At 43.4% G+C, this 24,361-nt stretch overlaps 3 protein-coding genes across 3 annotated transcripts in view; 1 reads left to right on the top strand and 2 right to left on the bottom strand.

The window, feature by feature from the left end:
- LOC121854594 (protein piccolo-like) overlaps nucleotides 1–6,391 on the bottom strand; it is an 85,251-nt gene extending 78,860 nt beyond the window's left edge. The window contains exon 1 of the mRNA XM_042349295.1: nucleotides 6,166–6,391. Within this exon, the coding sequence (XP_042205229.1) occupies nucleotides 6,166–6,217 (52 nt within the window). The 5' untranslated portion in view covers nucleotides 6,218–6,391. The remainder of the gene's footprint in view (nucleotides 1–6,165) is intronic.
- A 7,219-nt stretch (nucleotides 6,392–13,610) lies between these two features.
- On the top strand, nucleotides 13,611–18,441 carry LOC121854590 (carbonic anhydrase 2-like). Its single transcript, XM_042349281.1, has 8 exons — nucleotides 13,611–13,685; nucleotides 14,549–14,584; nucleotides 15,392–15,559; nucleotides 15,837–15,975; nucleotides 17,140–17,312; nucleotides 17,466–17,623; nucleotides 17,766–17,852; nucleotides 18,016–18,441. The coding sequence occupies exons 1-8, from the start codon at nucleotides 13,631–13,633 to the stop codon at nucleotides 18,055–18,057; spliced, it is 858 nt and encodes a 285-aa protein (XP_042205215.1). The 5' UTR covers nucleotides 13,611–13,630; the 3' UTR covers nucleotides 18,058–18,441.
- A 2,752-nt stretch (nucleotides 18,442–21,193) lies between these two features.
- LOC121854589 (carbonic anhydrase 2-like) overlaps nucleotides 21,194–24,361 on the bottom strand; it is a 5,706-nt gene continuing 2,538 nt past the window's right edge. Inside the window, exons 4-8 of the mRNA XM_042349280.1 lie at nucleotides 24,102–24,240; nucleotides 22,317–22,489; nucleotides 22,006–22,163; nucleotides 21,768–21,854; nucleotides 21,194–21,620 (exon numbers count right to left, since the gene is read on the bottom strand). Coding sequence (XP_042205214.1) covers nucleotides 21,579–21,620; nucleotides 21,768–21,854; nucleotides 22,006–22,163; nucleotides 22,317–22,489; nucleotides 24,102–24,240 — 599 coding nt within the window. The 3' untranslated portion in view covers nucleotides 21,194–21,578. The remainder of the gene's footprint in view (nucleotides 21,621–21,767; nucleotides 21,855–22,005; nucleotides 22,164–22,316; nucleotides 22,490–24,101; nucleotides 24,241–24,361) is intronic.

Raw genomic sequence — 24,361 nt, 5'->3', positions numbered from 1 at the left:
AGGAATCATAAATACAAAAATTAAAAAAAAGATCAATAGTGAGACACAATATATGTATGTTGTGTTGTCAAAGTAAGAGAAACAACTGAGACCCTGCAATTGTGTGTAAATGAGGCAGAAAGTCAGATCAGCAACCTGGGACTTGATCACAGTTTTCGTGATGCCATGTGGTATTGTGGTAATGGATTTTATAAATGTCCAAGAGGTACAGGTAGTAGTGGTTGTGGTAGTAATGGTGGATGTTTTAGAGGTGGTGATGATGGTAATGGTAGTAGTGGTAAGGCTGGTGGTGGTTGTTACAGTAATATTAAGGATACTAGTGGTAATGGTAGTGTTAGTGATGGTATTAGTAGGTAATGGTGCAGTGCAGGTGGTAATAGTGATAGTAGTATTAATAGAAGTAGTAGTAGTAGTAGTAGTATGGCAACCTGTGGTGTAATATACAGCATCCTCGTCTCGCAGGGAGTAGACCCGAGTTCGATCCCCGGGCAGGGTGAAACTGTGGTCAAGTTTCTTTACGCCATTTGTCTCTGTCTACCCAGCAGTAATTGGGAACCTGGATGTTAATCGATTTGTGGATCGTATTCCGTGATAATGGTTAGTCAGTGCAGTTAACGAGTTGTGCGGTCTTCTATGACTATTTCTTGACACTGGGTTATGCAGCTGGTTAACTCAGGGTGTGGTTGATGTGTTGGCGACAGCTTCTACACCTTAACAAATTCACGCCTCGGAGGCCCTTGGGCCGGCCATCCTCGATTTCGAGGGGCTTCCATTATTATTAGTAGTAGTAATAGTAGTAGTAGTAGTAGTGGTAGTAGTAGTAAGAATAGTGGTTGTGGTAATAGCACTAGTAGAGGTAGTGGTGGTAATAGTGGTGGTAGTTGTGGTAGTGGTAGTGATGATAGTGGTATTAATGGTGGTAGTAGTAGAGACATTGGTCAGCTCACCATCCATTCCTACCATTACTAGTTACAATGGATATAGTGGTCGTCTGTTCCAATGTCTGTCGGACTGTCTGTCTGTATGTAAGTATTCTGTAAGATATCAACCCCCTTGAATTACACCATCTATAGTACACACACACACACACACACACACACACTCAACAAATACATAAACACATACACATTCACATACTGTATATATACACATAAACAAAGTCACACACACACACACACACACACACACACACACTATTTAGAGACCCGCGTATGTATAAGTCAAGGGCCGGCTGCTGCCTCAAATGTCAATGCCTTTATCATGTAGTCACTGAAGCCTTACAGTCAGGTAACTCAGCTCAACCTGGCCTAGATTCGCTTAACTTAATCGACTATAACCTAATCTAACCTAACCTAACCTTACCTAAGTTAACCTGATTAACCTAAGCTAACTTCACCTAACCTAATCTAACCTAACAAATCCTTTGGGGCTGAAGCAATGACTCAGAACGTTAGTCCAATTATTCTATATAAACATCTACAATAACACACTTCCTTAGTTAAGTTAATAAGCCCAATGTTCACCTTTAATGACCTAACTAATAATATCTTTCCAAGTGAAGAATTCGTTTTCAATAGTGTGATGGTTGAGTGGATACAATTCCCTCTCTCTGTTCGAAGGGTTGTTGGTTCGCTACCGGGATTTCCTTCAGGTCACCCCAGCGGTGTTTTGATACTTGGATTTACAGCTGTTTAAGGGTGTGTACTCAGCGCTCTGTGTACATTTACCGTTATACTTGCGGCTATGAGCTAATGCCAACATAGGTTAATTTTGTCAGACAACAATATCTTATTGATCGCTTTGCTTTGCTGGCCCTCAACGCTTTTCTTTCATTTACTATCATGTTATATTTCATGGTTAATCTCAACATCTTCCACGGTGTGAGTCGGTGATTCTAAACCCCTGATATTCCCTTTAAAAACACTTACTTCATATCTTCATGTTTTCTAGTCTCATCTATTTTGACCCTTTCTTCTGATTTATATTATCCATAAACAAGTTCATTCTCTTGTATCTGTTAACACCTAAGTGCTTCTGTGATGTGTCATTGATGGCGAACCAGGCAACTGTACATCACATCTTTGCCCATCAACAAAATTACATTGAAATACTTAACAAATGTTTTGGTATGTGTGACTGTTCTCGTGTCATATAAAAAAAAACAGCAACTTCATAAATTGTATAAAAAACAACAACACACAAGTACTTTATCATTGCTACTAAGAGTGGAAAGAACATAGTGGTGGTAACTTCCACTCGGCGTCCCCAGCCATGCCTAAATTATGAAACACTGGTTATGAGAGTTGTGATTCCCTGCGGTGATAGTGGTGGTGATAGTGGTGATGGTAGTTGTGGTGGTGGTTAATGATGGTTATAGTGGTGGTAATAGTGGTGTTGATATGGTGGTGATAGTGATGGTGGTTAGTGGTGGTCGCCGTTAAGAGTGGTGATGCTGGGGTTGGTACCCCTGAAACCAATTCACCTTATGTCGTAAAAGCTGCAAGATCAAACATGACCTAAATTCAATAATAATTAGAATTGGACCATGAAACGCCATACGATCGACCGTGTGACTTAAAACCTTCTTAAGACAATTTACGATGAAGATCAAACAGAGGGAGGAAGGAGGGAGGGAAGGAGGGAGGGAGGAGGGAGGGAAGGAGGAAAGGAGGGAGGGAGGAGGAGGGAAGGAGGAAAGGAGGAGGAGGAGGGAGGAGGGAGGGAAGGAGGAAAGGAGGAGGGAGGGAGGGGAAGAGGGAGAGGAAGGAGGGAGGGAGGGAGGACGAGTTCCTCTTGACTTGCGTTATAAATTACTCTAACCATGAAGAGGAGAACTGGATCTTGTTATGAGAGACTCGGGGGGGCAATTCAGGTGTCATTTTAGGCGGCAGATGGTTCATTAAAAGGCACCAAAACAGGATCTATGTTCTCTATAATTCCCACGACAAATTTATTCACCAAACTGGAAATACGAAATTTTAGTCAACTTACGGTAGAGTCTTGGGGGGGTGGAAATTCCAATGTCATTTGAAGTAACATAAGTGAATCACGATGTTGAATGACAAGGAAACGGGATAAAGATTTTCAAAGAAGAATGAAGTCAAATTGATTCCTTTATTATGGAACATGAAAATGACACAAAGTTACTATAATCTTGTAACAGGATTGACGTCAGTTTGGGAACTATCTTTGTATCTTTCCTTAAATGAGGATGGATATTGGGCAGGTAATGAGAGTAGCCACAAAGGATTAGTCAAATCTCTCGTAACTGTACAGGTGAAGTGGGCCAGAACACCTTCCCGACAGTGCCCCAAGAGAACACACTGTACATCATGAACAGTGAAAGTAGGTTAAAAAGTCACTCGTATACTACCTACTTGGGGAGAGGTGGGGTGAGAGGGTGAGGAGAGGTGGGGAGAGAGGGTGGGGTGAGGGGGTGAGGAGAGGTGAGGAGAGGTGGGGAGGGAGGGTGGGGTGGGAGGTGAGGAGAGGGGGGTGTGGGGGTGGGGAGAGGGTGAGGAGAGGTGGGGAGGGAGGTGGGGGTGGGGTGAGAGGGGTGAGGAGGAGGTGGGGGAGAGGAGGGTGGGGGTGGGGAGGAGGGTGAGGTGGGAGAGGTGGGGGTGGGGAGAGAGGTGAGGGAGGTGGGGAGGAGAGGGGGTGGGGTGGAGAGGGGGTGAGGAGAGAGTGGGAGGAGGGTGGGGTGAGAGGGTGAGGAGGGAGAGTGGGGAGGAGGGGGTGAGGGTGAGAGAGAGGAGGAGGTGGAGAGGAGGGTGGGGTGGGAGGGTGAGAGGAGAGGAGGAGGGGAGAGGGGTGGGGTGAGGAGGGGTGAGGAGGGTGGAGGGAGGAGGGGTGGGGAGGGGTGGGGTGAGGTGAGGGGGGGGGAGAGGAGGGTGGGGTGAGAGGGGTGAGGGAGGTGGGGAGAGGGGGTGGGGTGAGAGGGTGAGGTGGAGAGAGGGTGGGGGTGAGAGGATGGAGGAGAGGGTGGGGAGAGGAGGAAGGTGGGGTGAGGAGAGAGGGGTGGGGGAGAGGAGGTGGGGAGGGAGGGGTGGGGTGAGAGGGTGAGGGAGAGTGGGTGGGGTGGGAGTGAGGAGAGGTGGGGAGGGGGGTGGGGTGTGAGACGGGGAGAGAGTGGGGTGAGAGGGTGAGGTGGGGAGAGAGGTGGGGTGAGAGGTGAGGGAGGGAGGGGAGGGAGGGTGGGGTGCAGAGGGTGAGAGGAGGAGGTGGGGAGAGAGGGGTGGGGTGGGGGAGGGGTGGGGTGAGAGGGTGAGGAGGGGTGGGGAGGGAGGGTGGGTGGGGTGGGGTGAGAGGGTGGGTGAGAGGGGAAGGAGGGTGGAGGGGTGGGGAGGGTGGGTGTGAGAGGGGTGGGAGTGGGGGAGGGAGGGTGGGGTGAGAGGGTGGGGTGAGGGGTGAGGGAGGTGGGGAGAGGGGTGGGGTGAGAGGGGTGAGGAAGGTGAGGAGGGGGGTGGGGTGAGAGGAGGGAGGTGGGGAGGGAGGGGGTGGGGTGAGGAGGGGTGAGAGGAGGAGGTGGGGAGGGAGGGGTGGGGTGAGAGGGTGAGGAGGAGGTGAGGGAGGAGGGTGGGGTGAGAGGGTGAGAAGGTGGGAGGGGGGGGTGGGAGGGGTGAGGTGGGGGGTGAGGGAGAGGGGGAGTGGAGGGGGAGGAGTGGGGGGAGGGGGGGGTGAGGGAGGTGAGAGGTGGGGTGGGGTGAGAGGTGGGAGAGGTGGGGAGTGGGGTGGGGTGAGAGGTGAGGAGAGGTGGGGAGGGAGGGTGGGGGAGAGGGTGAGGAGAGGTGGGGAGAGAGGGGTGGGGTGAGAGAGTGAGGAGAGGTGGGGGAGGGAGGGTGGGGTGAGGAGGGTGAGGGAGAGGTGGGGAGGAGGGGTGGAGTGAGGGGGTGAGGGAGAGGTGGGGGGAGGGTGAGGAGGGAGGTGAGGTGGGGGTGAAGAGGGGTGGAGGGGTGGGAGTGGGGGTGAGGGAGAGGGAGGGTGGAGGGGTGAGGTGGGGTGAGGAGAGGTGGGGGGAGAGAGGGGTGGGGTGAGAGGGTGAGGAGAGGTGGGGAGAGAGGGGTGGGATGAGAGAGTGAGGAGAGATGGGGAGGGAGGGGTGAGGAGTGGGGGTGAGGAGGGGAGGGAGTGGAGGGGTGGGGTTGAGGAGAGGAGGCAAAGATATGAGTGTGAGAAGAAAGTAGAGAAAGCAATGGAAGGTTAGTGTGAGGAGAAGTGTAGGATAGCTTGGAAGAGAGAGAGACACTCAGAAAAAGAAAGCGATGTCAAGGGAGAAAAACAGAAAGGAAGCGAGAAAAAAATCGCTCAATTATACCAACTTATTCTTTCACCACAAAAGATTAACCTTGAAACGTCTATTTGAGAGAGTTTCATGTTGGGACCAGAAAGCCGAAGAAGTTTCGCCTCTAACCCACCATTTCGGGGAAGTCTCATTCTTAAGGCGCTGACTTGAGAAATCTTCGTCAATTTTTGTTCAGCTTAAGAAAGTTTCATCTCAAGAGCCATGATACTGAGAAAGTTTCACCTTAGAATTACAATTTCGAGAGTTCCACCTGAAGAAAATCCAGCCCGCAGACCGTCATGGATGCCGGGAACCATTTGGTATCAGATCACCGGCTGCTTTTTTCTTTCTGATAAATTCTAGCATGTAAGGCTCAGTCACAGCACCAGAAGATCATTACCAACGTGGATGCTGTCACACTCAGAGACGGGTAACTCTATTGTCCCCAAGATGTTATGGATGAAATGTGAGATGATAAATCAATTCCATCTATCAATATCAGTTTAACACGTCAATCAAGGGGTTCATATATAACGCGATACTGATTTCTGGAGTTTGTGTGTGTGTGTGTGTGTGAAGGAGACGATTATAGTCTGACTGTTGCCCAAAGATCATTGTCATAACTTTGTTCCCTTATGGTGACCCCGAACGATGTCTGAAGGTCAGCTTAGGGGGTTCAAAGTTGGCAGGTTACCGATTTATTGCCCAGTTAAAGCGGCACTATTATCATCACTATTACAAACACAGGCTTCAATATTACAGAATCTTCCCAACTTTGAAAACATGGAATGGCTTCTTAAAATCACGATGGAAGAGCCGCCGGCCATACAAAGACGGGAGGCCATGATCATCGTGAACATCCAGGTCCTCCCCGACCACCTTACCTGTGCCCAGGACTGTGGCGAAGATGATGGTGACTGCTAAGAGAGTCCTCATGTTGGTGGCGGCTTCGTTCGTGTATGTGGAGGAAGGGGAGAAAGTTTATGTGGGTCCTGAGAGCGGGTCCTCGGGCGGGTCAGCGCGGGTGTGTATTTAGTCTTTGTTGGCTGAGGTTTCCCCGTCCTATCACCTCCACCGTCACCGGCACACTGAACTACACTGGGGTGCCAGGCGTCGGCTCCTGCTTCTGCTGCTGCCCGGACCTAGCGGCGCTGTTGCTTAATCTACCTTCTCATTTTAACATATTTCATTTCTTGGAACTAAAGTCTCAGCCCTTTAGTGTCTACCTGCAGGAGATAAGATCCACGTATTTTGTAAAGCGAAACTTCAGAATGAGGATAATGAATCTTTAGTGAGAGTTTTATTCGTGTTTCGTGTGAGTTGTCGGAGCTGGCACCCCGTGTGTGGCCTCGCCGGTGTACTGACTCGCCGGGAGATGCAATTTTCTCTTCATTTTCTGAACAATTTTTGTCATTCTATCTTGCACCCAGAGAGACTGGCACTGCATAATGTCGCGAAAGGGGAACGTGAGAATTGGCAGCTAATTAAGGCAGAATATACAGAGACATCTTTAAGCATATTTGATTCATATTTCTGACACCGTTTGGATTTCCAGAAGCCTTGACGACCGGGGGAGGAGGAGGATGGTGGTGTTGGTGGCGGGTTTTGTGACGATGATAATGTGTTTGGGTGGTGGTGTCGACGGTGCTTGGTGGAGCACTGTCACATCACGCTAAGATCAACCTCAACCACCAGCCCACATCATGGCAATAGTCCCTTGCTTTAACCTCCAGACACTCTTTGGAGAACAAAGATCTCGTGCCTTGGCTGTGCATCTCTCATGAGCGACTCGTGCAGGGTACAAACTGGCAACTTGAAAAGACGCACATCTTGCGCAGAGATATAGAGAGAGAGGGAGATAGAGAGAGGGACAGAGAGTAAGATAAGGCAATGGCATACGTTATTCACAGTTGTTGTTGTGAGGACCCTCCAGCTAGTGGGCTCCAGAAGGGGGAAACACTCTGGTGGTGCAGGAGGCAACAACACACTCTGCAACATGGTTCGATGCCCGCCACCCCTTCTGCATCTCTCATCCGGTTCTCAGCCATACCCGAGGACTATTCCATCCTGACCACATCCTTATCTGTATAATATCCCAACCTAACCACATCCCTACCTGTATAACATCCCAACCTGACCACATTCCTACCTGTATAACATCCCAACCAGACCACATCCCTACCTGTATAACATCTCAACCTGACCACATCCTTACCTGTATAACATCCCAACCTGACCACATCCCCACTTGTATAACATCTCAACCAGACCACATCCCTACCTGCATAACAACCCAACCTGACCACATCCCTACCTGCATAACATCCCAACCTAACCACATGCCTACCTGTATAACATCTCAACCAGACCACATCCCTACCTGCATAACATCCCAATCTGACCACATCATTTCCTATATAACATCCCAGCCTGACCACATCCTTACCTTTATAACATTCCAACCTGACCACATCCCTACCTGGTATCTTGTTCATTCTTGTTTATTCTTCAATTTAATATTATATTATATACTGTTATTATCTTCACTACAGTAAGTTTCACCAGCTTAGCACTAACAGATCATACGCTGCCACACAATGAATGATACCGTGGGGAAGACTCAGCAACTGTACGGTAAACATTTCAAAGTTAGATGGTCAACACCGCCATAAAGGCTCCAGGATCAAGGTATTGTTCACAGACGCAAGAAATCGAAGAGTGTGTTTAGCCCAGACGTTCAGAGGAGAACTTAGGGACAATCATCAGAAAAGTCTCTCATTGACGCTCGAAAGAACTATAGCTCTCTCACTCTACTGCCCACTGGATCCTGAAGCAAGAACTACTGTACCTATAAAATCTACAGTATATCCAAACACCCTCTTACACACACACACACACACACACACACACACACACACACACACACACACGGATAAGACCACCAGTCACCCTATGTCTCAGTGATTCAATGAGATGATGGAGGCAGATGAAATTGGATTGACCGGGTGTGGGTGACTGGCGGAGCTCACTTCAACCTTAATGGCGTAATGATCAGCCAAAAATTACTGATTCTGGGGAAGTGAATATCGTCATGATCATGTAACTGAGAGTCGCCTCCACCGTGTGAAGTGTTATAGTGTACAGTGTGGTTTGTGAGAGCTCTAGTTACACTATAGGACCAATGTGGCTCGAGGATAAAGAACGGGGATGAGATGACGGTGAACTAGGAAAATTATCACTGTGTCGTCGGCAAGTTCACCATTTCCCTCTCCGTAGTGGTTTGAGAAAGATGGTGCAACTCCCCACACTGCTTGGGAGACGAGAAATCTACTCTTTCAAGACCAAACACATCTGGTTCACTCATTCTCCAGACCTCAAGCCAACTGATCTTCTTTCTGTTAAAGTCGCTGCGTACAAAACCAGCCCTTGTAACATTCATCACCTCAAAGAAGTTGTTGGGGACTTTGTAAGATCCATCTCGCGTCTAACATACAAGAGGGTGACACGCATGTTTACCATTAGAGTGAATGCCTGCCTGAGATACCCTGGAGGACACACTGAACATGCTCTTAACGCTCTTCCACGCTCTTAACGCTCTTAATTAATCCCATGGTCTCAGTCTTTCTTATATTATTATAAATCAGAGTTTAAAAAATCCAAAGTTTTTTTATATTATATAAAGTGTTAAATTAACTTTAAATTATATATAACTTTCGTAAAATAAAACATGGAAGCAGTCCCCAGGTTTGTGAGATACCTTCTACCTTCCTGTCTTCCTAAATCCCAACCTTATCACATCTCTGTATGTCTGGCATCTCAGCCTAACCATATCCCTACCTGTCTAATAACACAACTAACCATATCCCTACCTGTCTTAATTTTCTAACCTGACCACATCCCTCTCTGGTATCTGTCTAACAATATAACCTGGTCACCTAACCATATGCCGTCACTTCAAGATCAGATTATTTATGTGAAAAGAATCAGTGACTGGATCTACAACTTTTCTGTACAAAATGATACAACTAAAAGTGCATGAATGAGCAGACACATATTATTGCTGCTTGGGGAAGTATTACAGCAGGCATAACGGAGGCCTCCCTGTCACTCCTGTCTACCAACTGTAGCCAGGGGTGGGGATCAATTCCATTTTGTCAATTCCAACTCCGACAAACTAAAAATTTATCAGTTCCAATTCAATTCCATTATTTAAATTTCATATTAAAAAATCGAGGTTTCATAACAACCATTTTACAGGGTGTCCAACTGTCCATAAATGATTACCCTGATTAGAGCATGAGAGCATAGTGCTTTAGGGTAATCATTTATGGACACCCTGTATTTCCATACGAGGTGACAACACACACACTAACAGCTCATGATAACTGCCATACAAATCTTCATATCCTGATCATTATTCACAACTACACAGTCCAAACTCCAGATTACTGTGGATTACATCTGGTCATAATGAGTTGTTCAAAATGGTTATCATTCGGGCTGCATCTCTGGTCTTTTCTAATATTTTTCATGTTTGGAAAGTTGATCGATATTAGTCTGAATTTAGTGGGCAAGATATTAAATGTGTCATACTGGATTCCCCCATTAAATACCCTACTGTACCTTGTTCAAAACATTCAAGTGTGATATTGGTTTCACACATTCGACATGTTGAACAAACTTTGACAAAATATCAATATGCTGGTCACATCAAGAAACATATAATTTTATTTTTATATAACATCACTTCACATCAATTCATCGCATTAATTCCAATTCACTTCAATTCGTTAAAAAAAACTGTCGACAATGATTAATTACCAAATGGTATTCAACTATATTTCAAAACTAACTGGAAATGCGGTTAAGCAGCTCATTTGGTTACCTCACAAAGATTCGTTCACCTACCTACCTACCTACACCACCCACCTACACCACCCACCCACCTGCCACCTACCTGCACCTATGCCACCCCACCTACACCACCCGCCTACACCACCCACCCACCTGCCTATCACCACCCACCTACCTACCTATACCACCCACCTACCTACCAACCTACACCACCCACCTACACCACCCACCCACCTACCTATACACCCACCTACCTACCTACCTACACCTACCTACACCACCCACCTACTACATCACTCTCCCATAACCCACCTACACCAGTCTCTAATCCTACACCACCCACCTACCTACACCAACCACCACCCACCCACCTACACCAACCACCTACACCACCCACCTACACCAACCACCACAATACCCACACCACCACTCACCCACCTTCGCGTTGTTAGAAGACCTCACCAACCTAACCAGGCAACCCCATCTAACTTCCTAGCTTAGTTCACACCGGACAGTTGCCATACGTCACATAAGAGAAAACGTGTAAAATTATTGAGTAACTGAACTAAACAGGAAATAAATATAAAATATTCAAAGACGATATTTATTGATTTTGAAATACGTTTTATTTTGGTATGGAATAAAAAGTAAGTCGTAATACAGAAAACATCTGTATACTGTAGGTTCGCTACCAAGTGAAACCTTTTTTTTTTCTTTGCAAGATATAATCATAAATTGCCTGCACCTATTCATCACATCTTCTACCATGTCTTTCCTGCCTCTATACTCTTCAGACCATCAACTTCTACCCCAAGATATATCTGATTAAGGGGGAAGAATTTTGTGTTGTCTCCAGGATCTATAGTTGCTGTACGGAACTTGACATCCTGTTCACTTCATCTCTCTTCATGTAACTCCACAATACATCACGGTAAAGATCACTGCATCTTTTATGTTGTATTAAAGGTTCTTGACGTTGTAAAAGAAGGTTAAGTTATTAAACTTTGGCAAAATATAGTTGAGAAAATGGAAGTATAAGCGTATGGATGGATCATTTAAGCTTTCTAGAATAGATAAAATTGTGTGAAAGTTTTTCCGCCATACTTATGCTGGTAAAATATAGTTTCAAAGGTTCCCATTGCTCTATCAGTTTCGCAACTGTCATGTGATAAGGAAAAATTACGTGAATGTATGCTATATACTGTATATCAATGAAGAGACTATGTACGTCATTTAAGGAGCAAATAAGTTACTATTTTATTTAAACTTTAATATATACATCTTCTATTCTTCATTTATTTTGTATTTTCCTCTTTAAAACATGTGTGAACTTTTGGTTGGCACGCTGGTTAACTGTAAATTCGCAGTTTCCCCTTCGAACTTTCCGCACTCTTTTAGTTCGAATGGTAGAAGAAAATGGTATACATCGGCAACACTACTATATATATGAAAGATACTATCCAAATAACTTTCATTTCGCATTTACAACAAACGGTACAGAATCGGATAAGGTTACTCATGGAAACTACACTTACTAACAATAAAAAGTTTTCCTGGTGTACTGTGTGGTGTTTCAAGCGAATCTGACCTTCATTTAAAAAACAATTTACCAACCAGAGTAACTAGAAGGACCTGACCTAACCTAACCCCCCCTAAATTAACAGATGCTGCAGGGTAAAGTGATGTTACCTGTAGGAGGAAGTGGTGGAGTAAAGTCTTGTGATCGTTGTATTCAGCTTGGAACAAATACAGAATAAAAAATTTTGGCAATGTTCCTTTTTATCGCCGGAACGAAGCACACAACTCATGATATCCTTCCAAAATCGTTCTATAATTTGCGTATGAACACCTGTAGCACTTCACAGAGGTTGGCAGCATACCATGAGCTTTAAAAATGTCAATGGGAACTTTGTTTTCAAATACACGATGAATTGTATGCCAAGCTGAGATAGAACACCAGTACAGAGAGAAGCCTTCTTGCCACTAGCAACTAGAACTAGAAACTCAGCACGAGCAAGAGTATCACGTGACACCGAGAACAACGCTGATTGGCTAGAGGTGTCACATGACCTAAGACTTAGAGTGCTTGGGTCGTTAGTCCTTTGGAAACAGTGTCTGCCGCCAAAATATAAATTCTTGGGTGAATATGAAGTTCCGTGACCGATCTTCTCCGAATCTTAACCAACACGTCAGCATGATGCACACATGGAAAATTCTTCAGCAACACTTTCACGTGATTTATGGCTATGACACACACTGTGGCAACGAAGGCCGCCTTTTAGACACGAGCAACGCTTTGTTAGGCAGCTACAGTGGCACTTTCTAAGCCCTTCACCTCGACATATACGCCGTGTGGGAACAATTAGTTCACTATTTGTGTCTATCTTGTAAGCACTTTCTTCCTCAGAAAGCACATCTGGTATAGAGCCAATTTGATGGTGTTATGGTAGGTGCTATTCACTGCACACTGCACAAATTGAACACCATAACTTCATCAGGAGCAGTTATGTTCGCGCCATCATCCAGTCCTCAGTTTTGGCCGCCCGGTGCACCTCTCACTACAACGAGGCTGAGGGCATTACCGGGTCACTATAGTTTGGATCACCGCTCATTCGCTCGTTTCGGACGAGCTGTATGCACTGCTCCGAGCCCCCGCGTCTGCGACTCGTGTGTGGGAGTCAGACCACCACACTAAAAGGTGTAAATTATATCAAAACAAGTGATCCAATCTTCAAGTAAACTTAGAGCGTGAAACAGTTCTACACATTACCGCCGCCGGGCTGGTGGTAGTCACTTGGGTCACACCTACTGTGACTATATATATTACAATATTTATTTGTTTTATCTCATTTGTGTTTGTTTCATCATATTTCTGTTAAGTAATACAGATTCAGGTATAAACATGTTATTAATAAGCATGTAAAATATATTGAAATTTCTCTGTTGTCATAATGATCAAGGGCATAATTTTCATATGTATGGCATTCTTCCCTGAGAGCTTCAATAACGTGCCGTCTTCACCAAGAGAGAGAGAGAGAGGAATCACTTATTTTTTTATAATTTTTTACTCTTATATTCAGAACAGAATGTTAGGGGAAATGTTTATAACATCCTCAAGTAAGGGACATTATAACCCAGAATACTCACAGGTGTGTAGTTCAGGATCCCAACACTTTCAGGTGATTGTACATCCTCCCCACAATCTCCTGTGAAGGGGAACACAGCCTTCAATTTCACACAACAAAGCATCGCGCTGATAACAAGCAACGTCAAAGTAACTGCGCTAAATGGGCTGTGCTGGTTTATGGTGATGTGAAAATGTTGCTGCTCCAAGTTAATTACCATACTCATACAATCTGCCTCACTTCATAAAGCTGGTTTTCCTGCATCTTCGTGGTGTAGATTAGCAAATAGGCTAGGTCAAGGGGTGGTGGGTGGTGATAGTGGTGGTATATTAGGCCGCCACACTGCAGGGACATCATCATTCAACTCAATATGTCCCAACAGCTTGTGTGTTCTCTTCTTCTGGTGGTGGCGGTGGTCGTAGCTGGTATGACAACCTTTCTTCCTTCACCTCCTCTTCTTGGTTTCATTACCTACCATTAAACACCACTGTTCCAGCTTATCCACACTCCTGACCCACCATAAGGCACTGTAACACAGAAAGTCTCCTAAAACGTGTTGTTTGTTACCACAGTTAACTTGAACACCAAGAAATTAGTAGCCACCTGACTGTTGGCTCCTTCATACTCTTTACACTCCACTAAAACACAATAATACAGTAATGACAGTCTATCAAAATAAAACTTTCTCTTGAATAATAAAACATTAATAATATAATATTACCCTCAAAAAGGCTTGATATCTTTATGTTCTTCATTTTCTAATACTGTAAACCTTAATAACTTGTGATTTAGTGATTCATTATTTCCCTCAACACTTATGACATGCACGTCGTATATCTGTTCATAAATATTTCTTGTCTTGGTATAATGTAAGTAGTAAGTTGTGTTTCTTTGAGACAACACTATGTATCAAATGAAGTACTTTGCCTCATACGTAAACTTTGAAACTAGTCATAATGAGAGGTACTGTTGGTCTCAGTTTGAATTGTGTAGAGTTGTAAGGTGGTGTTCTGATGCCTCAGTGTTCTTCTGCTGGTGTAGTACTTGTCTGTTCTTCTGTTAATCTGATGTTCTACTGGTGTTCTTTTGTCCTACTAGTATTGGATATGTCTTGTGTTGTCTTCTAATTCTCGTGTTCTACTCAGATCTTTAACTTCCTCAGTGTTCTCTAACTAACCTGACTCTGTGTTCTCCTATTTAACAATGTTGTTATTCTTAACAGTGTGCTAGTTAATGCGTGTTCTTGTACTTAACTGGTGATCTACTGAGATTATTTACATACCCACAGGTCATGCCGACTGGAGCTACAGTGGAAACGACAATGGTGAGTGTGATTAATACAGCTTCCTCCACTGACCAGGGAACCTCCACCCCCCCACACACACACATAGTCACTCATACACACACACACACACACACACACACACACACACACACACACACAGTCACTCATACACACACACACACACACACACACACACACACACACACACACACACACACACAGTCACTCATATACACACACACACACACACACCCACACACACACACACACACACACACACACACACACACACACACACACACACACACAAAGCCAACATAACAGATCTTTTTCCCCACAAATCTTCACGTGAGTTACAGATAGTGAATCCCTCCGTCTCATCTTAACTCACTCGAGCCTGATAATGCTGCCCAAAAGGTGTTAAAACACACCATATAATGGATAGAATGGATACCTGAATAACTAGCTCATTGTTAAGTGTACTTATTGATACAGACTCTGATCAGCTGTTAAGTCATTGGTGAGAAGAAATATACATTCAGGAAGTCGATTCTAATTGTTTAAATGTGCTTAAGAGAAAGAGTGTGTGAGCTGGACCACACTTTTAACAACAGCTACAGGTATGGCGCTCGTGTCTGTGTGCCTGTGTGTGTGTGTGTGTGTGTTCCTTAACAACGATTTACTACAAATTATTGGTGTTAGGCAAGACGTAAATACTTAACGATGAACAAGTTCTAGTTTCTGTAATTTTAACAACATTCCTGTAGAGTTGTTACCATTATGTTTGTTAAATGGTTACTGAGAAAGAGTTTGTGTTGGTTAAGGCCAAGTGTTTGTCGTGTACAGGACCTGAGCACTGGAAGGATATGTACCCAGAGTGTGGGGGTGAGAGGCAATCCCCCGTTAACGTGGATACTGAGGACGTAGTGGGGGAGGAGCCATGGCCTGAGTTCCAGTGGCATCACTTCAAAACTGTCCCCAAGATGATGACTCTCACCAACACCGGCCACTCAGGTAACTTACCACTCAGTCTGCCGCCACACTCACTATAGCTCGACACTCAGATAATTATAGTCTCTTTTTGACAATATATGTATAGTTATTAATTATACAATGACTATACAATGCCTGTTAGATCAAGTATTTCATGAGATATTTATTTGTTAATGAATTATTGTACTTGTAGAGATATTAATAAGTAAAACTGAAGGTAGGAGGACCATGGGATGTTTATAATGGGTGAACTCACTGTGTGGTGGTGATGGTGTGTCATGTTTGTGGTGGTTTACAGCTCAGGTGTCGTCTGAGGACCTGCGGGCGTCAGTGACAGGCGGGGACCTGGGTGCCGAGTACACCTTCGACCAGTTCCACTTCCATTGGGGCAGCGACGACAAGCTGGGAGGCTGTGAGCACACTGTTGACGACAAGAGGTGAGTCACACACCTTGGAACCTTGAGTCACCCACGCTGAAGTTTGAGTCACATTTGGCCTCAAGTATAAATTCATTTACTTCATTTCACTACCAAAATCAGTTAGACTCTCGACTGATAACAATAACTAACAGAACAACGTAAGTATAGTTGTCATGTTCTAATTAACACAACACAAAAAAATAGTCCTCAGTACAATATCTTCCAGAGAAAACGTCAGATTTAGTCTTGTCTTTCCATGAAGTCACAGCCAATGGAAACATCAGATTACAATCGTAGGAAACATTAATGATATAGTTCCCACTTCAGTGTAGAACAGATCAGTTACATCATCGCTGGCACAATAACTAACACAGACCTGGTGTTGACAACCATTAGAACACACTAGATATAAACCTATCTCAATCTACTGCGACAGGTGGGCTTCAGAGCTTCACCTGGTGTTCACAACCATTAGAACACACTAGATATAAACCTATCTCACTCTACTGCGACAGGTGGGCTTCAGAGCTTCACCTGGTGTTCACAACCATTAGAACACACTAGATATAAACCTATCTCACTCTACTGCGACAGGTGGGCTTCAGAGCTTCACCTGGTGTTGACAACCATTAGAACACACTAGATATAAACCTATCTCACCTCTACTGCGACAGGTGGGCTTCAGAGCTTCACCTGGTGTTGACAACCATTAGAACACACTAGATATAAACCTATCTCACTCTACTGCGACAGGTGGGCTTCAGAGCTTCACCTGGTGTTGACAACCATTAGAACACACTAGATATAAACCTATCTCACTCTACTGCGACAGGTGGGCTTCAGAGCTTCACCTGGTGTTGCGACAGGTGGGCTTCAGAGCTTCACCTGGTGTTCACAACCATTAGAACACACTAGATATATACCTATCTCACTCTACTGCGACAGGTGGGCTTCAGAGCTTCACCTGGTGTTCATTACCACGAGAACACACTAGATATATACCTATCTCACTCTACTGCGACAGGTGGGCTTCAGAGCTTCACCTGGTGTTCATTACCACGAGAACACACTAGATATATACCTATCTCACTCTCCTGCGACAGGTGGGCTTCAGAGCTTCACCTGGTGTTCACAACCATTAGAACACACTAGATATAAACCTATCTCACTCTACTGCGACAGGTGGGCTTCAGAGCTTCACCTGGTGTTCTACAAGACGGAGTACGGCAGTATGGAGGCGGCACTGAAGAAGTCTGACGGTGTGGCGGTGTTCGCGGTCTTCCTCGAACATTCTCAAGAGGATAATCCCAGCCTGCATAATGTTGTAGCCGGGCTCTCCAGCATCACAAACCCGGGTCAGTGCTGGTCTTTATGTAGTAGTAATAATAACAAATAACATCCAGTATTGTAACAAGAAAACTACTAATAATGACAACATGATGGACAAATTTAAGATAATAACAAAAACAATAACAGGAGCCATGACTAATGTCAATGTCACCCTACAGAGGACAGCACCACCATCAAGCCCTTCCCTCTGATGGAAATCCTTCCTCGTTCCCTCACTGAGTTCTACCGCTACCAGGGATCCCTCACCACCCCCGGCTGTAACCAAGTCGTGACCTGGACAGTGTTTAAGCGTCACATCACCGTCTCTTCCGCTCAGGTATTGTCTAAGTCTTCACTTACTAATGAGGTCAAAGGTTGGAGGAGTATAGTCATTAGTGCAGTTGCCTTGTCCTTATATATTTATTTAAGAAACTAAAAGAAATGAAATAAAAAAGTTTATGTCATTCTCCCACACGCAGCTGAAGATGTTCAGGTCGCTGAAGTTTGAGGACGGTGAGGCCATGCAAGACAACTTCCGCCCCATTCAGCCACTGAACGATCGAGAGGTGAGAGAGAGAGAGAGAGAGAGAGAGAGAGAGAGAGAGAGAGAGAGAGAGATAACATAAACATAATAGTATATCCATAAAGTTAACTACTCGTTCATGTATTGTAATAGTTAATTAATCCAGACGCTTTCTATCAGTAATATTGTTTTGTTATTTTTCGCAGATCTTCCAGGGGTTGGAGGAGGAAGATATCATCAAACATTAAACGGTTTAAATTAATTAGTACTTAACTTAACTTAACTTAAATATTTACTAACTATTACTGTTGCTATAACCTAAAACATTATTTATAATCATTAATTAATATTTATTAGTGGATGTTCTCTTAGTTATTATTTCTAGGTCATTAGCAGTAATTATATTAATAACCAAACACAGATATATCAATCACCTTTGTCAACCACCACCTTATGTATTTATTTGTTATCATTAATTTGTATTTATCTGAATAAGCTTTGTTTTCATGCAAATATTATGGAAATTAATCATTATGCAAATTACAGTATCGTGAATACCTCAGTTGAGGCTTGTGTCTAATGGACGGTACATTAATATCAGCCACTGTAACTCACAATAAATCCTGACTGTACTGTGTGTTTACGTCAACCTTATCATCCACCTTGTAGGCAGGAAGCTTCTCTAACACGTTATTATTGAAGCTTAGTTCATTTTAACCAAATTACTTGACGATAAAATTATAATGTAATTTATTGTAACCAACACTTCCTTGGTATCTAGTGAAGACGTCAGCAACAAACCACCATGAGTTCTTACTAGAAAAGAGATAGCCCTTTAACATACATACATACATACATACATACATTCATACATACATACATACATAATGGTTTCCCCTCGTGTAACGAGGATGGCCGGCCCTAGGGCCACCTAGGCGTGAATTTGTTTAAAGTGTAGAAGCTGTCATCAACACAACAACCACACCCTAAGTTAACGAGCTGCATGACCCAGTGTCAAGGTATAGTCCAAGAACAAAGGACAACTCGCCAACTGCACTGGCTAACCATTACCCCGGAACACGATCCGCAAATCAATTAACATACATACTGTGATGCCCCTCCTCGCTACCCGCAACATTGAGGAAAGGCAAAGTCGACAAGTAAAAATATAGAGTGATTAATCTAGGGGTTGAAATACGTGGATGCAGCAAGTAGGGAACACACTCACAAGAATCACTGTTTGTGACAGACAAATTTAAGTTATGTAAGGAGTAAGAAGAATATCATGTGAACTTAGTAATTTAATAACATTTATATTAAGTATTGAGTTAGTTAGTTTATTAGGTACATTAAATAAAACAATTAAAGCAAAATATGCAATTATCAAAACAAAAGAAACAACTTAGCATTTGTCAAAACACACCACATTATTACCCAATTATTCTTACATTATACATTAAATACACCGTACTCGAAAAAAATGGCACTGGAAAAAATGGCACAGGAAAATATTGCACAATTTTCATACTAAGAAACAATGGCACAACAAATTTCACTTCGAGCTCACGAACCACAAACGAACTAACGAGCTAACGAGCATATGTCTGAAGCTATCCTGTAAACGCCTTGGTTAAGGATGTTCAGGTGACGGGCAAGTCGAAGGGAATGATTAAAACCCACCTTTTGACGCATTCAGTATTTATTGATGTGGTCAAAACCTGCAGAGGAGATGTAGGGAGGGAGAGTGAGTGAGTGTAGAGAGTGTTGAGTGTGAGAGGTGAGTGAGAATGTAGAGAGGGAGAGTGAGTGAGTGTAAGTGGGAGGTAGTGTAGGGAGGGAGAGTGAGTGAGTGTAGAGAGGGAGAGTATGGGGACGTCAATTGCCGAGCCGATACGGTAATAACACAGAGGAAGTCTTATCACAGTCACCCACATCTGTGTGTTAGTGTGAACTGTCCCTATTACCCACATCAACTGGATCACGTCAGAAGGGCTACTATCTAGATCAAAAATAATGCAAGACAACTTATATCCCATTCCTGATATTCTTCTCAAAGTAGATAAAGATATGTTATGCTTGGACGCCTCAACCTATATTCTTGTTCTATATTAGTATATCTATATCAGTCACGATCTGCCAGACACCTGTAATATTCTGTGTGATAAGGAGGATTTTTTTACCTGAATTGTATGTATGTAATGGCCAGGGGATAAGGTGGTTGAAGATTGAAAGTAATATTTGGTTATTGTGAGTGATAGAGGTAAGAAAATAAAGTTCTGTACTGGATGAAATTAGATCAAGTGCTGCCCCAAAAAATTCACCTGAATAATTTTTCCCGTCAATAATTTCAATATTTTTTAGAATGTGATAAAGATTTTGTATCGCCATTACTTTCTAGCCAAAGTAAAGTTGGATTCTTTCACTACGTTTGGTTTAACTATGAAACTTCTCAACTAAGGTTATATTATGATTTTTAAATTTCCAAATGAGATTGATTATAAGTGATATATTTAACTTTCTGAGGGTTTGTGGAGCCTTCAACCTCGCTTACTACATAATCACAATGTTTTAAAATAATATAAGTCATTAGGTTAGTTACCCGCGTGGAGGCACAGAATGTACTTCTTTATTCCGTAACATTAATAATCTTTGACCTCTTGGCACCCTCAACATATTAGTAGTGTGTGTGTGAGGTATAGTCAAAGCACTTGTATACTACGACAACACATATATTTCAATATAATAAGTTAAAACATAGAAAACATATCCCAGACGCACTGCTGCGGTTTTGTACATGTTACTAAACTCCCGACAGAATACAGTATTTGTCTCAAGATAATGTACACATTAGTTTAGTGTATCTTAATACGTAACTACTGTATACCATTCAGTAAGAACTCATGGTAGTTTCTTGCTGACGTCTTCACTACATACAATACTGAAGAAATGTTGGTTACAATAAATTACACTATAATTTTATCATCAAGTAAATTGGTTAAAATGAACTAAGCTTCAATAATAACGTGTTAGAGAAGCTTCCTGCCCACACACAACGCTTCCGTGACGCCTGCTGGACCACCACTCCACGACCCCCTGACGGAGACACGATGATCCTCCCCATACTGGCCAGATATTATGTAAATAATATTGATGATTTGTTAAAGGAATATCCTTCCTTCCTTAGGCTTTAGTAAGCCTCTTTATAATATTTATATTGTATATACTTGTCACACTTGCCAGATGCTTCTGGTGTCATTGTACAGGGGTACCTAGTGACAACACTAGGATCCCGCTTCCTCTATCAAGGAATAAACAATTGAAATTGAAATTGAATTGAAGCTTCCTGCCTACAGGGTGGATGATAAGGTTGACGTAAACACACAGTACAGTCAGGATTTATTGTGAGTTACAGTGGCTGATATTAATGTACCGTCCATTAGACACAAGGCCTCAACTGAGGTATTCACGATACTGTAATTTGCATAATGATTAATTTCCATAATATTTGCATGAAAACAAAGCTTATTCAGATAAATACAAATTAATGATAACAAATAAATACATAAGGTGGTGGTTGACAAAGGTGATTGATATATCTGTGTTTGGTTATTAATATAATTACTGCTAATGACCTAGAAATAATAACTAAGAGGACATCCACTAATAAATATTAATTAATGATTATAAATAATGTTTTAGGTTATAGCAACAGTAATAGTTAGTAAATATTTAAGTTAAGTTAAGTTAAGTACTAATTAATTTAAACCGTTTAATGTTTGATGATATCTTCCTCCTCCAACCCCTGGAAGATCTGCGAAAAATAACAAAACAATATTACTGATAAGCGTCTGGATTAATTAACTATTTTAATACATGAACAGTAGTTAACTTTTATGGATATACTATTATGTTTTATATTATCTCTCTCTCTCTCTCTCTCTCTCTCTCTCTCTCTCACCTCTCGATCGTTCAGTGGCTGAATGGGGCGGAAGTTGTCTTGCATGGCCTCACCGTCCTCAAACTTCAGCGACCTGAACATCTTCAGCTGCGTGTGGGAGAATGACATAAACTTTTTTATTTCATTTCTTTTAGTTTCTTTTAGTTTCTTAAATAAATATATAAGACAAGGCAACTGCACTAATGACTATACTCCTCCAACCTTTGACCTCATTAGTAAGTGAAGACTTAGACAATACCTGAGCGGAAGAGACGGTGATGTGACGCTTAAACACTGTCCAGGTCACGACTTGGTTACAGCCGGGGGTGGTGAGGGATCCCTGGTAGCGGTAGAACTCAGTGAGGGAACGAGGAAGGATTTCCATCAGAGGGAAGGGCTTGATGGTGGTGCTGTCCTCTGTAGGGTGACATTGACATTAGTCATGGCTCCTGTTATTGTTTTTGTTATTATCTTAAATTTGTCCATCATGTTGTCATTATTAGTAGTTTTCTTGTTACAATACTGGATGTTATTTGTTATTATTACTACTACATAAACACCAGCACTGACCCGGGTTTGTGATGCTGGAGAGCCCGGCTACAACATTATGCAGGCTGGGATTATCCTCTTGAGAATGTTCGAGGAAGACCGCGAACACCGCCACACCGTCAGACTTCTTCAGTGCCGCCTCCATACTGCCGTACTCCGTCTTGTAGAACACCAGGTGAAGCTCTGAAGCCCACCTGTCGCAGTAGAGTGAGATAGATTTATATCTAGTGTGGTCTAATGGTTGTCAACACCAGGTGAAGCTCTGAAGCCCACCTGTCGCAGTAGAGTGAGATAGGTTTATATCTAGTGTGTTCTAATGGTTGTCAACACCAGGTGAAGCTCTGAAGCCCACCTGTCGCAGTAGAGTGAGATAGGTTTATATCTAGTGTGTTCTAATGGTTGTCAACACCAGGTGAAGCTCTGAAGCCCACCTGTCGCAGTAGAGTGAGATAGGTTTATATCTAGTGTGTTCTAATGGTTGTCAACACCAGGTGAAGCTCTGAAGCCCACCTGTCGCAGTAGAGTGAGATAGGTATATATCTAGTGTGTTCTAATGGTTGTCAACACCAGGTGAAGCTCTGAAGCCCACCTGTCGCAGTAGAGTGAGATAGGTTTATATCTAGTGTGTTCTAATGGTTGTCAACACCAGGTGAAGCTCTGAAGCCCACCTGTCGCAGTAGAGTGAGATAGGTTTATATCTAGTGTGTTCTAATGGTTGTGGCGAACACCAGGTGAAGCTCTGAAGCCCACCTGTCGCAGTGGGGAGGTGAAGTTAGGTATATATCTAATAGTGTGTTCTAATGGTTGTGAACACCAGGTGAAGCTCTGAAGCCCACCTGTCGCAGTAGAGTGAGATAGGTTTATATCTACTGTGTTCTAATGGTTTGAACACCAGGTGAAGCTCTGAAGCCCACCTGTCGCAGTAGAGTGAGATAGGTTTATATCTAGTGTGTTCTAATGTTTGTGAACACCAGGTGAAGCTCTGAAGCCCATCTGTCGCAGTAGAGTGAGATAGGTTTATATCTAGTGTGTTCTAATGGTTGTCAACACAGGTGAAGCTCTGAAGCCCACCTGTCGCAGTAGAGTGAGATAGGTTTATATCTAGTGTGTTCTAATGGTTTGTCAACACCAGGTGAAGCTCTGAAGCCCACCTGTCGCAGTAGAGTGAGATAGGTTTATATCTAGTGTGTTCTAATGGTTGTGAACACCAGGTGAAGCTCTGAAGCCCACCTGTCGCAATAGAGTGAGATAGGTATATATCTAGTGTGTTCTAATGGTTGTGAACACCAGGTGAAGCTCTGAAGCCCACCTGTCGCAGTAGAGTGAGATAGGTTTATGTCTAGTGTGTTCTAATGGTTGTCAACACCAGGTGAAGCTCTGAAGCCCACCTGTCGCAGTAGAGTGAGATAGGTTTATATCTAGTGTGTTCTAATGGTTGTCAACACCAGGTCTGTGTTATTTATTGTGCCAGCGATGATGTAACTGATCTGTTCTACACTGAAGTGGGAACTATATCATTAATGTTTCCTACGATTGTAATCTGATGTTTCCATTGGCTGTGACTTTATGGAAAGACAAGACTAAATCTGACGTTTTCTCTGGAAGATATTGTACTGAGGACTATTTTTTTGTGTTGTGTTAATCAGAATATGACAACTATACTTACGTTGTTCTGTTAGTTATTGTTATCAGTCGAGAGTCTAACTGATTTTGGTAGTGAAATGAAGTAAATGAATTTATACTTCAGGCCAAATGTGACTCAAACTTCAGCGTGGGTGACTCAAGGTTCCAAGGTGTGTGACTCACCTCTTGTCGTCAACAGTGTGCTCACAGCCTCCCAGCTTGTCGTCGCTGCCCCAATGGAAGTGGAACTGGTCGAAGGTGTACTCGGCACCCAGGTCCCCGCCTGTCACTGACGCCCGCAGGTCCTCAGACGACACCTGAGCTGTAAACCACCACAAACATGACACACCATCACCACCACACACATGACACACCATCACCACCACACACATGACACACCATCACCACCACAAACATGACACACCATCACCACCACACACATG

This window comes from Homarus americanus, unplaced genomic scaffold (assembly GCF_018991925.1).
Source record: "Homarus americanus isolate GMGI-L3 unplaced genomic scaffold, GMGI_Hamer_2.0 scaffold54302, whole genome shotgun sequence".
NCBI classification, from domain to species: domain Eukaryota; kingdom Metazoa; phylum Arthropoda; class Malacostraca; order Decapoda; family Nephropidae; genus Homarus; species Homarus americanus.
The sequence above is the reverse complement of the archived record's forward strand: the minus strand, read 5'-3'. Positions and strand labels throughout refer to the sequence as shown.